The sequence below is a fragment of the Hyposmocoma kahamanoa genome, unplaced genomic scaffold, assembly GCF_003589595.1.
Source record: "Hyposmocoma kahamanoa isolate Upper Pololo Valley unplaced genomic scaffold, ASM358959v1 90283, whole genome shotgun sequence".
Lineage (NCBI taxonomy): Eukaryota > Metazoa > Arthropoda > Insecta > Lepidoptera > Cosmopterigidae > Hyposmocoma > Hyposmocoma kahamanoa.
In genome coordinates this window covers 1,065-15,543 of record NW_020654605.1, presented here as the reverse complement: position 1 = coordinate 15,543, position 14,479 = coordinate 1,065, and the positions used below count along the sequence as shown (strand labels likewise).

The 14,479-nt window shown below is 35.2% G+C and overlaps 1 protein-coding gene across 1 annotated transcript; it reads left to right on the top strand.

Annotated features, from left to right (window-relative positions):
• Window positions 1-2,262: 2,262 nt before the first annotated feature.
• Window positions 2,263-11,799, top strand: LOC113236236 (UDP-glucuronosyltransferase 2B15-like). Its single transcript, XM_026472244.1, has 8 exons — window positions 2,263-2,415; window positions 3,753-3,840; window positions 3,968-4,160; window positions 5,230-5,427; window positions 6,555-6,774; window positions 7,153-7,372; window positions 7,803-8,022; window positions 11,521-11,799. The coding sequence occupies exons 1-8, from the start codon at window positions 2,263-2,265 to the stop codon at window positions 11,786-11,788; spliced, it is 1,560 nt and encodes a 519-aa protein (XP_026328029.1). The 3' UTR covers window positions 11,789-11,799.
• Window positions 11,800-14,479: the final 2,680 nt, after the last annotated feature.

Below are 14,479 nucleotides of genomic sequence, written 5' to 3'. Positions count from 1 at the left end.
TATATATGTTACCTAATTATATAATATTATCCATGATTTATGCTTTTGTAAAGCACATTACGTAAATAATGAACTAAATTATGTTACATTATGTTTGAAGTAATTACTGACTAAGATATTATTGTTACCAATATTATATTTTTTCATAAAATATTTAAAAAAACATGGGTACGGTCAGCAACATGAAAAGATAGATAAAATATAATTTTATGTTACGACAGAGATAACAAGTTATAGATAAAAAAATATGCTTACTAATTCTTCGTCAGTAACTATTTATTTGGAAACACAGAAGCATACTATTTTGGTGCCGGTGAATTGTATTTTAGAAGTGTTTGGTCGAGATCGTGTGCGGCTGTATGTGGCCGAGATAAATCGCATATGAAAATATTAACAACACAGACACATTCAATGAACGTTGAAATTAAATTAACACTTGTTTACGTGGTATAGGTGCAAGGTAAGTTAAAAAATGTTTTTTAATATTCGAACTCAAACACAAATAATCTTTATTTGATATGTTAGCGAATTACATACACTACAATTTAATGACAAAATATAATAATATTGTAACAAATTTTAATAATTAAATTAATAAATAATAAACAAATCTTGAATAATGTTGTATATATTTATATTATTGTAATTTAATTTAATTGAAATTTTCTCAATCACATACTTTTTTATTGTATATATATTGATAGTGAACAATTAACTGACTTATCTAAGCCTCGGCCTGCCGCTGCTCTTATTGTTATCCCTAAGTCATGGCGCATATGTGTAACATAATTTTAATTTTAAGACCTTATCTACCATATGAAGATAATAAATATATTGAGCATTGGTCACAATCTACTACTCATTCGTAAGGTAGATTCCCCTGAGAAGAAGTCAACACTCATTGTCATAAACAACGCATTTGCATTTGAGTAACTTTCGAGATATTCGCACCTACAGGTTTTTTTCTTTGAAAAATATCAATTACACTGATTTTGCTTAACAATAAAATTGAATCTAAATCATTATCAACATCCATAACACGAGTTTACCCACTGTTGGGTACATATAGGTCTTCCGCAGTTTGTGCTATCTACCACAAAGCTGTGCTAGTCTCATCCATCTACGGCCCGCAACTTTGACAATGTCGTCTACCCATCTCGCTACACACAGGACGTCTCACTTTTCTATAACCATTTCTTGGTCACCATTTGGTTATAGCCTTACTCCATTTGTCTATGAAATTAAATAAGATATAAAAAAACCGCTTATAAAGGGTTGTAGATTTCGTGTCGCTGATTCCAAATATTGTGTTAATAGCTCAATTTCACTAATTATGATTAGTGTAGAATATGAATAGTGTAGAATATAAGGAATTACTAAGAAACTCTTGGAGTTGCTCTTTGTAACTAAACATTTGTGTACACGGTATGATGTAACGGGTTGGTGACCGCAACTTGACATCCAGACGCCTATTTTACGTGTGGTAAGTGCAAGATCCTACTCGAGGCACGCAATCTCCTTCAACACGCTCCTTGGTTTGTTGAAGACTTCGGGGAACGACCTCATCACTACAAGGTATTTTGTCCTGTGGTTGGTCATGGCCACGCAGGAGCATTGTAGTAGGATGTAGGCGGCCGTTTGCTCTCCCTCCATGCATTCTCTACTTAGAGGGCTGTCTGTGATATCTGGATTTAAAGGTGCTTATTATATTAACCATGATCTGTTAGAGCTACAATTGAACGCACAGCTCTTTCCTTTTGAGCTTAGGAAATTTACGAGATAGACGATAGTTGAGTATCCTGTCTACAAACCGTATGGGTTATCCAAGTGTTATTATGAATAGTTTCTGTAACTTTGTGTATAGTTGCTCTCGACCATTGGTAGGAGACGAACCCTATAGGTTCTGATCCTACAGCGTCCATCTCCGAATTTTTTCTGGCCAGTTCATCTGTTGCATCTTTACCACGTGAACCACTGTACACTTTGATCTAGTGCAGAGTTACGAGGTTATATATACATACCTTCGTGAGTGCCTGGTGGTATTCATGAATAAGCCCTGAGTTTATGTGGTAGCCACATTATTCACATATATGTGTACATTTATCACTTACAATATTTGTATCAAATATCACGACAACCTGCGAAAGTTACTTAAATGATGTATTTTTTATTTGTATTTAATACCTTCAATTTCGTATTATGTTTCCATATACAAGTTAGAGTTGTATATATATATTGAAATACTCTTTTTAGTTCATCACAATGCTTGGATTAAAATGGTTACTAATTGTGCCACTCGTTTCGTTATCCTGCATCGATACTGCTGACATCCTTGTTGTATCTACATTTCCGGGAAAAAGTCATGGGATCCTTGGAGATGGTATTGTGCGATTGTTATTGGCAGCTGGACATCAGGTTCGTGTTGTATGATCACTTTTCACGACAACTAACATTATATTTTCTCTAAAATTGCGTCATATTACGTACGAAAAATTGCGTTATATAACGTATACAACGGACTTCCCCTTCTTGAGTTATTCCATTACTACCATTAAAATTACAGAAACAGATACATTTAAAAAAATAAAGACTTGTCCAAAGACGCGGGCCCTGACGTTATTCTATCAAATTTTATCTATCTTTGTGTTTTTGCATTACTTAATCCATTGATTAAAATCTGTACTAAATCTCTGTGTAGTGGCGTTTTCCCGTATTTATGGAAGGTAGCCAAAATAACTCCTATTCATAACTCCGGTGATATAAAAGATATCACTAACTTTCGCTCTATCTGTATAATGAACTGGGTTGCTAAATTATTTGAAGGTTTTGCTTATGAACAAGTATACAAACATATTTATAAATCATTTACTTAACCAAAGTCAGCACGGTTTTATGTTGGGGAAAACAACACAAAACAAATTTATTACTCTACATTTCGCATATATGCGATTAATTTGAAACGCGGTTACCAAGTAGACACAATTTACACAGACTTTGTCAAGGCTTTCGATCGCATCAATTCCCATAACAAAAGCACATCAGCTAGGCATTCACGACAATCTTTTACGTTGGCTAGCTTCCTAACCTCTTAATCGTTCACAACTTGTGGCTTTAAATGGTTATGAGTCTGACCCATTCAGCCCAGTATCAGGCATGCCCCTGGGTTCTAACCTTGGTCCGCTTCTATTTATTTTTTTATTAACTATCTACTGGAAAAAAAATTATAGCCCCTGTCTTACTTACGCCGGCGACAGAGAACTGTAGAGGACTGTATTGCGCTACAAAATGATATCTACATAATAAGTAAATGTGCAAGGTGAATCTAATGTCTCTAAATAAACAATAAGTGTAACGTAATCACTTTTATTAAAAAAAGGTGCCCAGTTTGGGAGGAAGCTTTGATTATTTTCTTTTTTTATAATATCCAGTGACGGGACGAACAAGTCGTACGCCTGATGGTAAGCTACACACCTATCCATAACAGTTGCAGTGATACTCAAAGTTTTAAAAAGCAAACATCTGATGGGCACTGCCACTGCGTCTGTCATCCTGAGACATAAGTTGACAAGTCCCATGTGCTTGTAACTGCTGGAGCTATGTATTTTATTTAATTTTGCGTACCTCGTTTATTGCGATGATTCGAATAAAACAGCTTACTTTGGACTGTTTAGTTGTAAAGAAAATCACCAATAGATGAATACTCGATAACCGAAGCAATATTTAGCACTTATAAAAATGAACTTAAATTACAGGTGACATATATAACCTCGTTCCCGACTAGAAAGTCCTACCCCAACCTAACAGAGGTAGACGTAAGTCATAACATGGAATTATCTCCAAGTACGTTCATTTTCACATTTTTTTTTACGAAATTAATATTTTTTACGAATATGGATGACGAAGCAGACTTTGGATAATATTTAAATAGAATATCATTACTTTAATTGTAATCTGTTTAACCTTACAGTTAACACAATTAAAATAAATTCAATCTTGGATAAAGAAGTAGATCCAAGAGATGTGACACGTCACGTGCATGTAATGTTAAACTTAAGTAATAGCACTTATACAAGTGAAAATGTACAGAAAATTATAATGGATCCTTTGCAAAAATTTGATGCTGTTATTGGTGAATGGCTTTTCTCTGAAATGTCTAGCGGGTAAGATTACTTTTTTTATTTATTTATAAAATAATACATGGCAGACACTGAAACCCAGAATAAGACAGAGTAGCTGCCCTTATGAACTGTGACACTAAAATCGCAGTATCTTGCGCATATAGTACCGATTTAATAGAAAATATACTCAGGATTATGTCTTAAGTCATGGGTGCTTATAGGAATGAATTTCATAAACATATATTAGGCAGATGGAAATTTTTGTCATACAATGTCTGAAGGTATCCTTTAAAAGTGAGGTTCCTAATTATTTGGCTAACACCTTTCCGTTCTATCCAAACCCCTTTACTTAAATAGGTTAATAACCGCTCACACGATGCGCTCCTCCTACCGCAAAATGGCGGCTATTTGGTTTTATAAATATAAACAAGTTTTTATAAATAAAAATTATTATTCTGCATTGCTAAATAAATACCCTCCGTACTACCAACAAAAACATCTGAAATAAAATGCAGTAATACACCGCAAATCCTTACTTAAAAAGCACTAATGAAATTTTTGGTGTACTTGGATAAATATAATAATATTCCGTTTGAGTGGTTGTAACGTTTACCATGAAATTACTCCTGAAAGTATAGTTTATAAACATTTATATTCAGGGTAAACTTAAAAAACGCTACCTACGGTATGTTTTCAATAAATAAACACCGAAATAACCAGCCCAAACAATAACACACACGATTGTCGTGACGTATTCTTGAAGTTGTTTATTTTTTTTAAATGACAGACCCAGGCATTAACAACTTTATGGTTTGCTAGAGTAGTTACCGGAATAGCAATTGATATTAGCTCTTTTACCTGTTATAACTTCGATATCCGATAAATCGGTATAAAATCATCACCGGCACCTCTAGGTGTGGTATGCGTCTACGGCTGCATGTATCGCGTGAGCGGATAAACTGCTTATGTTTCTGTTAGTATTATTTTGGTCGAAATAAATCTCATCTTCGGTGTTTAACATAAATGTTTGTTATCCCTTTCTGTTACATTTTTGACATATTCGTCATATCGTCTTGTCCAAACTAATCTGACATCAGCACATTTCTTTCAGATTTGCAGCATTGTTCGATTGCCCGTTAATATGGTTTTCAACAATGGAACCTCACTGGATGGTCACAAAGTTAATCGATGAACGCTTACACCCAGCTTACAATCCCGATTGGACGACGAAGCACTTACCACCGTTCACCTTCAAGCAACGGGTTCAAGAACTTTGGAACCAAATTTTTATGAGTACTTTTATGGAATAGTGGGTTATATTATGTATTACATTTGTCTGTATAGTCATATGAGAACTGGCATCATCGTGGTGCAAGATGATACGGCGTTTACGGTTATTTTTACGGAGTTTGTCAATAACTTCCAGCAAATAAATGGTCGTGTACCAATCACTATTAATGGTACAACGATTCTCCAAAGCATTAGTAGCCACGTGTCCAGTTTTATTTAAAAAAGAAACAATCATCCGCTTAGATGCACTTTGCACACGCGCCTCTTTGGTTGGTTTCGGCTCGTCTCGAAAGACCCATACGCTAGATTGTTGCTTTGTTTTGGGATTGTAACTATAAACCCTGTTACTATTTCGCACACCGAATTTGACGCCCCTGCGTTGAATCTGGTAAGCACCAAGTGACGCAATCCGTGTTTTGAGCCTCAGTCAAATTGTGTGGGATCCACCGAGAGCACAGTTTTTCACACCCAAATGTTTGTGTAGTATTGATTGTATTTGACTCAGCGCCTATGCCTAAAGATACCCGAATCTCGTGGTATGTCACATGCCATCTGTTTTGATCATACGGCACACTGCATCGATGTTTTGTTGTTCACAGCAGCAGGTCACCCGACTATCACGAAATTCATCACTGAGATTAACACGATCGTGTTTGAATTCTGCAAACCAGCTATAAATAGTCGTCTTGCATGATGCTTCATCACCAAAAGTAGTTTGAATTCCTCCTTAACTCCGCTGGGCTGTTAAATTACAATTAAAGTCGTAGAAAATCATACTATGAAAATTTTCACGAGTTAAATCCATGGTGATGGTAGACAACCAAATTCTAAAATGACGTCACAATGTAAAAACAAGTGAAAGTAAGATGAAACAAACTGTATTTTACAGCCAAAGAGTTCAATTTTCAAATATTGTAATTATTTTTTAAATATTGTTTATGTAAGTGGCCAGTTCCGGAAACTTATAGTGCGCCCTATGTACAAATTAGAAGCATTACAGGCCCCACAACAAAGTCAGTTTGTGAGTTTTTCAATACAACGTCATTCCTTATTACTGTCGTGATTATTTTAGTTGTCGCACTTTTAGGTACCTTGTTTTATTATTACTTTATCTTGTATTTTTTACATATACCTATATGATTGCAGCTTTTTTGTGCCCAAAGAAGAGAAAATATATCAAGCAGTATTCGGTCCAGCAATGGCTTTAAGAGGAAAATCATTACCCTCTTATTATGATATGAGATTCAATGGGTCCCTGATGTTAGGAAATTCACATGTTTCGCTAGGACAAGCAACTAGATTGCCTCAAAACTATAAACCAATAGGTGGATGTCATATTGACTTCAATTTTAAACCTCTGCCGGAGGTAAGACCTAATTTCCTTTTTTAACCTTTGGAGTCTTGGAAACCTCGCTATCACTAGGACTATCGTCAAAAAAAAGATGTCATCTCAAGATGATGACAACATAAAATATTTTAAGTTTTACTACCTAATTTGGAAATTCATTGTCTCATTCACTGAGTAGGTGTATGAATATAATTATAAATATGAATCAAAAGGCAATTTGATGACGCATTTTAATATCATAGTGTATTATTATCGAATCCAGTTAATTATTTAAAGTGTTATAAGGACACTTAACGCTGCTGCTACAACACTACAAATAAAGACAATGATGCAGGGTCTTTATTAAATATACCTAATAAAGATTACAGTTAAAATATTGCAATTGCCAATTTTCAGGATTTGAAAAAAATCTTCGATAATGCTGAGCATGGCGTTGTATACTTTAGCATGGGCTCTAACCTAAAGAGTAAAGATATACCGGAAAAATTAAAGAAAGATTTATTGGAAATGTTCGGAACACTGAAATATGCTGTTCTTTGGAAATTTGAAGAAGTACTATCGGATTTACCCAGAAATGTTCACATTGTAAAATGGGCACCACAACTAAGCGTTTTGGGTACGATAAATAAAATCATTTGTTATTTATTTCTAAAGTGATTTCGAATGACCTACCAATTCTGCCCTTCTTGTCATAAATAGCGCATTTGAATTTGGGTAACTTTCAAGATATTGGCACTGAAAGTATTTTTTTTCTATCAAAAATGTCAACTACGCAGATATTATTAATACAAAGATCGACCGCTTAGAAAAAATTCCTTCGAACCTGCCGGATTCGAACCGACGTCTTTTAGCAAACCAGTGCCTGACGCTATGCCAACTACGCAAATATTGCTTAACAATAAAACTGAAACTAAATAAGATATAAAAATACCGTTTATAAGAGATTGTGTGTTAATAATACAATTTCGCTAAAAAAGTCTATTAAATTAGGTATGATAACGAGGGCAGAATTACTGACTATAAAACTTTGGTATACTGTTTTGCAGCTCATCCAAAAACCATTGTCTTCATAACTCACGGAGGGCTTCTTTCAACTATTGAGACGGTTCACTTTGGAGTACCTATTATCGGTATACCAGTATTCGCTGATCAATTTAACAACGTCGACAGAACCGTGAAAAAAGGTTTTGCAAAACGAGTCGACCTCTCCTATACAATGGCCCATGACCTAAAAGCAGCTATTGAGGAAATCGTAAACAATCCACGGTACGAATCCATCTTAGATTACAGTACCTACATGAAAATTTATACAACATACATATGTAGAAATGAAACATAATATAGGGTCCGAAGAACTAATGAACTCGCAGCAAACGGTGCTAAGGCTGTTGCAACTCGGACCCACTTCAGATGTCGCTTGTGCACCAAGTCCGATTCGACTCTGAGAAAATAGAAATACCGCATTTACACTTAGAGATTAAATGATACTTTGGACACCTGTGACATTTCGGACCGTCATTTCTCGGATTCCGAACTAATGACGACGAATCGGACGCAGTACACAAACGCTTTAACTATTAACTAAGCTGCGTTAACATGAGTTACTAAAAAAAACACAGAATATACCAACAAAATGAATCATATTATCATAATCAAATAACAATTGTACGAAAGAAAACTGAACTTTGGAACAATATATTAAACTTCCGAAAGAAAACTAACGTACCAATGTATGTTCTGAATTTTCACTCTTAATCATTGACTTACAATTATATGGACGTCGGGTCCGCGCTAAAAAGTGTTCGAACTTATAGGGCGTTAAAATCGTATACAGAGCGTCATTCACGCTTTAGTCTTCGTTTGTTCGACTGACAGCGAAGCAAGCAAAATTAGACAGTACTGCGATGACATTACAATTTAAATTCAACGTTTTAGCTTTTTCATATTCCTTTACATGTCACTACGTTTAAATAGGTTGACTTGGGACATTTTTATCGTGGTTTTTGTATTAGACCCGTCGTCCATTTATTTGTAAGTCAATGCTCTTAATGTATTTCCGTACGATGTAAGTTTAATAACAAAGAAACAAAAAACAACAACAGATTTTATAAAGATTTATTATATATTTGATGAAGTATCTAAGGTCGCTTTAATGCTATTGTACTAAATTTAGAATTAAATTAGAATTATTATAGTAGGAATGGAGATCCTTGAGAAAGAGTTCGTCCAGAGAAGTACACCTTACAAGCCACCTTACCTATTTCTGCCGTCAAGCACATGGGACTTGTCAACTTATATTTCAGGGTGACGGGCACAGTGCGCAGTGGGAGTGCCCCTTAGATCTTTGCGATTTATAAATTCGAGTGATATTGCAACTGTTATGAATAGGCGTCGCTTTCCATCAGGTGCACGACTTCTTCGTCCCGTTCCTAAAAATAAATTGTGTAATCCAAGCTGTCTTGCGCTTGGAGTTCCCAGACAGATTTTGTACAATTTTGTAGAGATAAAGGGCACTAGGGGACCTACCATAACCTTTCAAAAACAGTCTTATTTCAACGTAAGCATAAAGAAAGCTTATTATAGTATTACTCATATTCGTACCATGACAAACCTTTCAGCCAAGTAATGCATTATTGCTAAAGTGATGGAAGAATGAATGATTTCGCAAGATTGCCTGTTCCTGACTGTATATTTTTTTTTAATAACGCACACACTCAACATATCCCCGCACTAGGGAGACCCTGTGTCGCGGGTGCCATGGACACACACGTAGACAACCACAAATTACACCCAAACTCATGAGAGAAATAAATGTAGGAAATACAAATATTTCTCCCGACCCGGGAATCGAACCTGGGACCTCTGCATGGCAGTTCGGCATGGTAACCGTTCGGCCACGGAGGCAGTTATAATGCCATCTTTTTCTTTTTTGATGTTCCGAATCGTCCTATCGTCGTACCTACTTAATATTAAATTACTTACATTCAGAGAAATGTCAACTACTGTTATTGTCGCTGCCTTAATTTTACAAAATAAACATCACGTCTTTTTATTTTACGAGAAATTATTTCGTACGTACTATTAAATAAAAAAATAAACAAAATATTGAAGAGATTTGTGTAAATAAATAAAGTTAAATTTAACTTTTAATCGTCGCCGATCAGTGTTTAGACAATAAATTCGAAAATAATATTGTTTCCATTGCGTCCGAGTAACTATTCACTTTACGTCAATTCACTTCACTTTTTATTTTTTTGAGTCCATCATTACATAGAAGATGATTGTGCCAATGTCACGGTGGAAAGATTCTATTATGACATTAACCGATGTTGATGGATTGGATCACGGAAGTACTCAGGAAGGTGAGAATCTAAAACAAAAGACAACACAAACATGTCACACGGATTCATAGTTATGTATTATGTAATTGGATGAATGTAGTTAGAGTAAAAATGTAGGGAAGAAACACAAAAGTTAAAAAATTAGTTATGTTAGAGGGGCGGGGGAATTTTGGAGGTAGCAAATTGTAAAGCGGGACAGAAATATTAGGACAAAAAAAATAAATGCGTTCCAACCTACCATTCTCTAAGCCACATCCGAGTAACTCGTATTATAAGACTGCTAAATTTGACATACGAACAGTAATGTTCAACAAGAACAATAACTTGACTGTCAAAGTCGCGTCATAGCGTACTATGTGAATTGTGAATGAAAAATAATTGAGTGAATGAATCTTAGAGGATGAAAAAAAAAGGAATGAATAATCACAAAGTTACCAACTCTGACATCACAGTTTTAACACTACATTAAGCTTACTTTAAGCGCGTCATGGTACGAAAAGTCAATGTAAGGTTAAAGTAATATTGTTTTAAGAGGTTGTGATAGGCCACCAGGAACTTATAGGTCAAAGGTTCCTACTCCAAAGTATGCAAATAGCTAAAATTGGCTAACATTATAGTCCATTTCAATAGGGGGTGAGTTCTGTGATACTTCTAATTTTTACGTTACACGCATACGATTTATAACTAATCTGTCAACCCGGTTACAAAAATAAATAGTAAATTTCTTACAATGTACACACGCTAGCACATCAAGCTACATATTGACGTATCTTGTTTTATTGCACTGGAGGCGATTTTCGAACAAAAATGTGAAGTCTGATGTGCCGTTGTCCGTACCAAAATTAAACAATATTTGTTGTAGATATAATTTTAAGTAAAAATTGTGGTATATTATGTAGATAGATTTTATGCTTTACTGTTGACTTTTTGTTTGGTTGTGTAGTTTTTAGGGATAGACACAACATAAATTACCCTAAATACTTAATGTGTAAAACTAAATATTTATCCATAGATATTTACACCATTACTTTGATTATTAGTTGTTCTCAAATTATTTTCTGTAACTCGATTACGAAGCTCTCTCCGTTACAAATTATCTCGATAAGATATTTAAATCGATTTTTTTCATACGATTTTACATCACTACATCTCTAGAAACTTCAAATATGAAACGTCACCAGAATCATCCTTATTGAAATGGACTATAGTTTTCGGTAAAATATACATTAAGTTAATAGATTTTTCGGAATGTTCAATATTTAATTCGGCTGTCCATAATCTTACTTGTAAAAAGTTATCGATAGCTTATTAAATAACACCGTTAATATTCATATTTTAAAGAAGCTCAACTTTAATAAACTTTTCGAAACTTTTACAGAAATAAATGCACCTGGATCTTTGAGAAATTATTATTCTATTTCAGATATGCAGCAAAAGTGAAGGAGTTATCTCTAATATACCACGATCGACCGGTGTCTCCTGGCAAGGAGCTGGTGCACTGGGTCGAGCATGTAATCAAGACTAAAGGGGCACCGCATCTGCGCTCGCCAGCACTGCATGTACCTTGGTACCAAAAAATGTACTTTGATCTTGCTGCCCTTATGATGGCTGGTTTATTAGCTATTAAAATAGTTTTAAAACGATTGTTTTATTCAAAGAAAAGAATAACTTCGCTAAAGAAAAATAACTAAAACGAGCATTTAGCATGATTGTTTGAGAAATAAAGACATTTTTATGACAGATTTTTGTTAAATATTTTCTTAACTGCCTCGCCCATACTGAATTGTTACCATACTGGACCGCCACGTTGAGGTCCCGGGTTTAATTCCCGGGCCGGGAGAAATATTTATATAGCCTACATTTATTTCCCTCGTGAATTTGGGTGTTCTTTGTGGTTGTCTATGTGTGTGTCCATGGCACCCGCGATACGGGGTTTCCATAATGCGGGGCTGTGAGAGTGTACGTTATTATTATTAACATTAATTCTACATTTTTGCTAGCACTTAAGAAGAATATTTTATTAAAACCTTTGCTCTCAAAGTAGTTGCATAGTTTAATAAAACAAGTATGATAATTCCATACAAATATAGCAGCGCGGTTTGTATGTGTGCACACCCGCTGCACGCCGTGTACGGACGTACACATTCGCATAATCTTGTGATGGTCTCGCGTTGCATAACACTGGTCATCTCAATGCGCCAATAAGGCGCGCGGCGGTCACGGACACATGCAAGCCGCGCTGTTACTTTGTACGCAGTTACCATATGTACCATACTTCTCTTATTTTACTATGGTAGTTGTTTCAAGTAGCAACGTTATCAATTACCTATACTACAACAGTGAACATTAAATATGTTTAATTCGTAGGCGGAAGATCGAACGGTAACGACCATCTCAGTCAGCTGTGACCGGGATTCTGTAAAAGGCCCGAAACGTTGATTTGTTTGAAAAAACAATTCGAAAACAAACTTATTAATTATTACTAATAAAATAAAAAAATAAATTAATTATTAATAATATGGAGCACTCATGGTAAATGTGTTACGATCAGGCACTATAAGGAAAATATGTGTAATGATAACCATGTAGGGTCTCACATGGAATTCATTTCACATGTGGGGAATGTTCTTAATCAAACTTAAAAAAAATATTTAGTATATTGGTTGTAAGAGAGATAGAAATGTTCATGAGAGATAGAAACGCTCATGGGAGATAGAAACGATTATGAGAAATAAAAACGTTTATGAGAAATAAAAACGGTTATAAGAGATAGAAACGCTCATAAGAAATAGACACGCTTTTGAGAGACACAGACGCTTATTAGAGATGGAAACATTTACGAGAGATAGATACGCTCATGGACACTGATGTGAGTATCATTCAAAATCGCTCTCGCTGCCTCTTATAACAAAAAAATTCCAGACGTAACACTCCCGGCGGGGCGTAACGCACGAAAATAATTTGATGTGCTATAAAAAGCCTTTTACGCGTACCGTAAAATAATCTGCGCCTCGCTGACAATTATTGGAGGCGCGGTTTCATTATGAGCACTGTTGTTTAGTACCACTATGGCTATATGTCTTGGCATTTACGATAAGCGATCGTATAGAGCACTACTGGTGTTTTATTCCTGTGCTTACAATAGAAATAGCAACAGGTTGACGAATAAAATTGAAATGTATTGAAAACTTTTATATTGCGGAATTGTTAATGAGTTCTTGAAGATATCTTTCTCTTCACGAGTTCACTACAGCTAATAGGAGAATCTGTTTCTGTAAAAGCTTACAGTTTTCTTTCTCTCTTTCTCTGTATAAAAATTGTTCTCAATTCGACAAAATTTTTTTTGCATCTTTTGCGATAACATTTGTGAACCAATTTCGATTATACTTTTTTGTTGGAAAGTACCTTATGGCCGCTTTCTATATTTGATCCTGAATATAACATTGTTTTCTATGCAGATTTTATTCGATCCATCGATCGCTGCCGGATTTGTATTTCAATATGTCCATCTCGGCTCTAGCGCCCTTAAAAAAAGTAGCGGTCGTAAATTTACGACGTTTAGTTCTACGCAATCGGAGTAAAAGTTCATTACATGAATTAGTGAATAAAATGGTGGTTATGTTTCTAAGATTAATTTTAACTGCCTCCGTGGCCGAACGGTTACCATGCCGGATTGTCACGCAGAGGTCCCAGGTTCGATTCCCGGGCCGGGAGAAATGTTTGTATGGCTTACATTTATTTCTCTCGTGAGTTTGGGTGTGATTTGTGGTTGTCTATGTGTGTGTCCATGGTACCCGCGACACAGGGTTTCCCTAGTGCGGGGCTATGTTGAGTGTGTGCGTTATTTATTATTATTATATTATTATAAATTTATTTATACATGTGTTTGGCAAAAATATAAATTAATTGCAAACTTTCAAGTATAAAATATTTAAGCCGTAAGTCAAGAATGATGTGTTTCGAGGAACAGAACGGAACGTTTATTGTCCAGAACGGAACGTCTATTGTCAAACGAGCGGGACGATCATATAGGATGGCAAAAATGAAGGACTGCGAACGGCGGCGGCGTAATGTTAGTGTAAATGTATATTTTGTTCGTATTCGTGACGTGATAAAATAATCTAAATTATAAAAATACCGTTTTGATTTGACTTTGGTAAAAGGCATTATTTCATTTCAAACAAATTCAACTGATGTTTTGTTCAGCCTAAATTTCAATGTAAATTCAGCGTCAGTTAAACTTGCCATGAAGTTTTAACGCTCAAACATTCTTGAGGACACAAACTGCTCTTGGTCGCTGTCGCTATTGTCCCAGTCCGATCACTGAGCAAATTGTTAAACATCACAGTTGCTAGCACTTAAAAATAACTTCCATTTTCACA

What these genes read in the sequence shown, in the direction of transcription:
- LOC113236236 (XM_026472244.1), top strand. Translation starts at nt 2,263, where the DNA reads ATGCTTGGATTAAAATGGTTACTAATTGTGCCACTCGTTTCGTTATCC. An exon ending in TTCTCTGAAATGTCTAGCGG is followed by an intron (nt 4,161 to 5,229) that starts GTAAGATTACTT and finishes CATTTCTTTCAG; the next exon opens with ATTTGCAGCATTGTTCGATT. An exon ending in GAAATCGTAAACAATCCACG is followed by an intron (nt 8,023 to 11,520) that starts GTACGAATCCAT and finishes ATTCTATTTCAG; the next exon opens with ATATGCAGCAAAAGTGAAGG.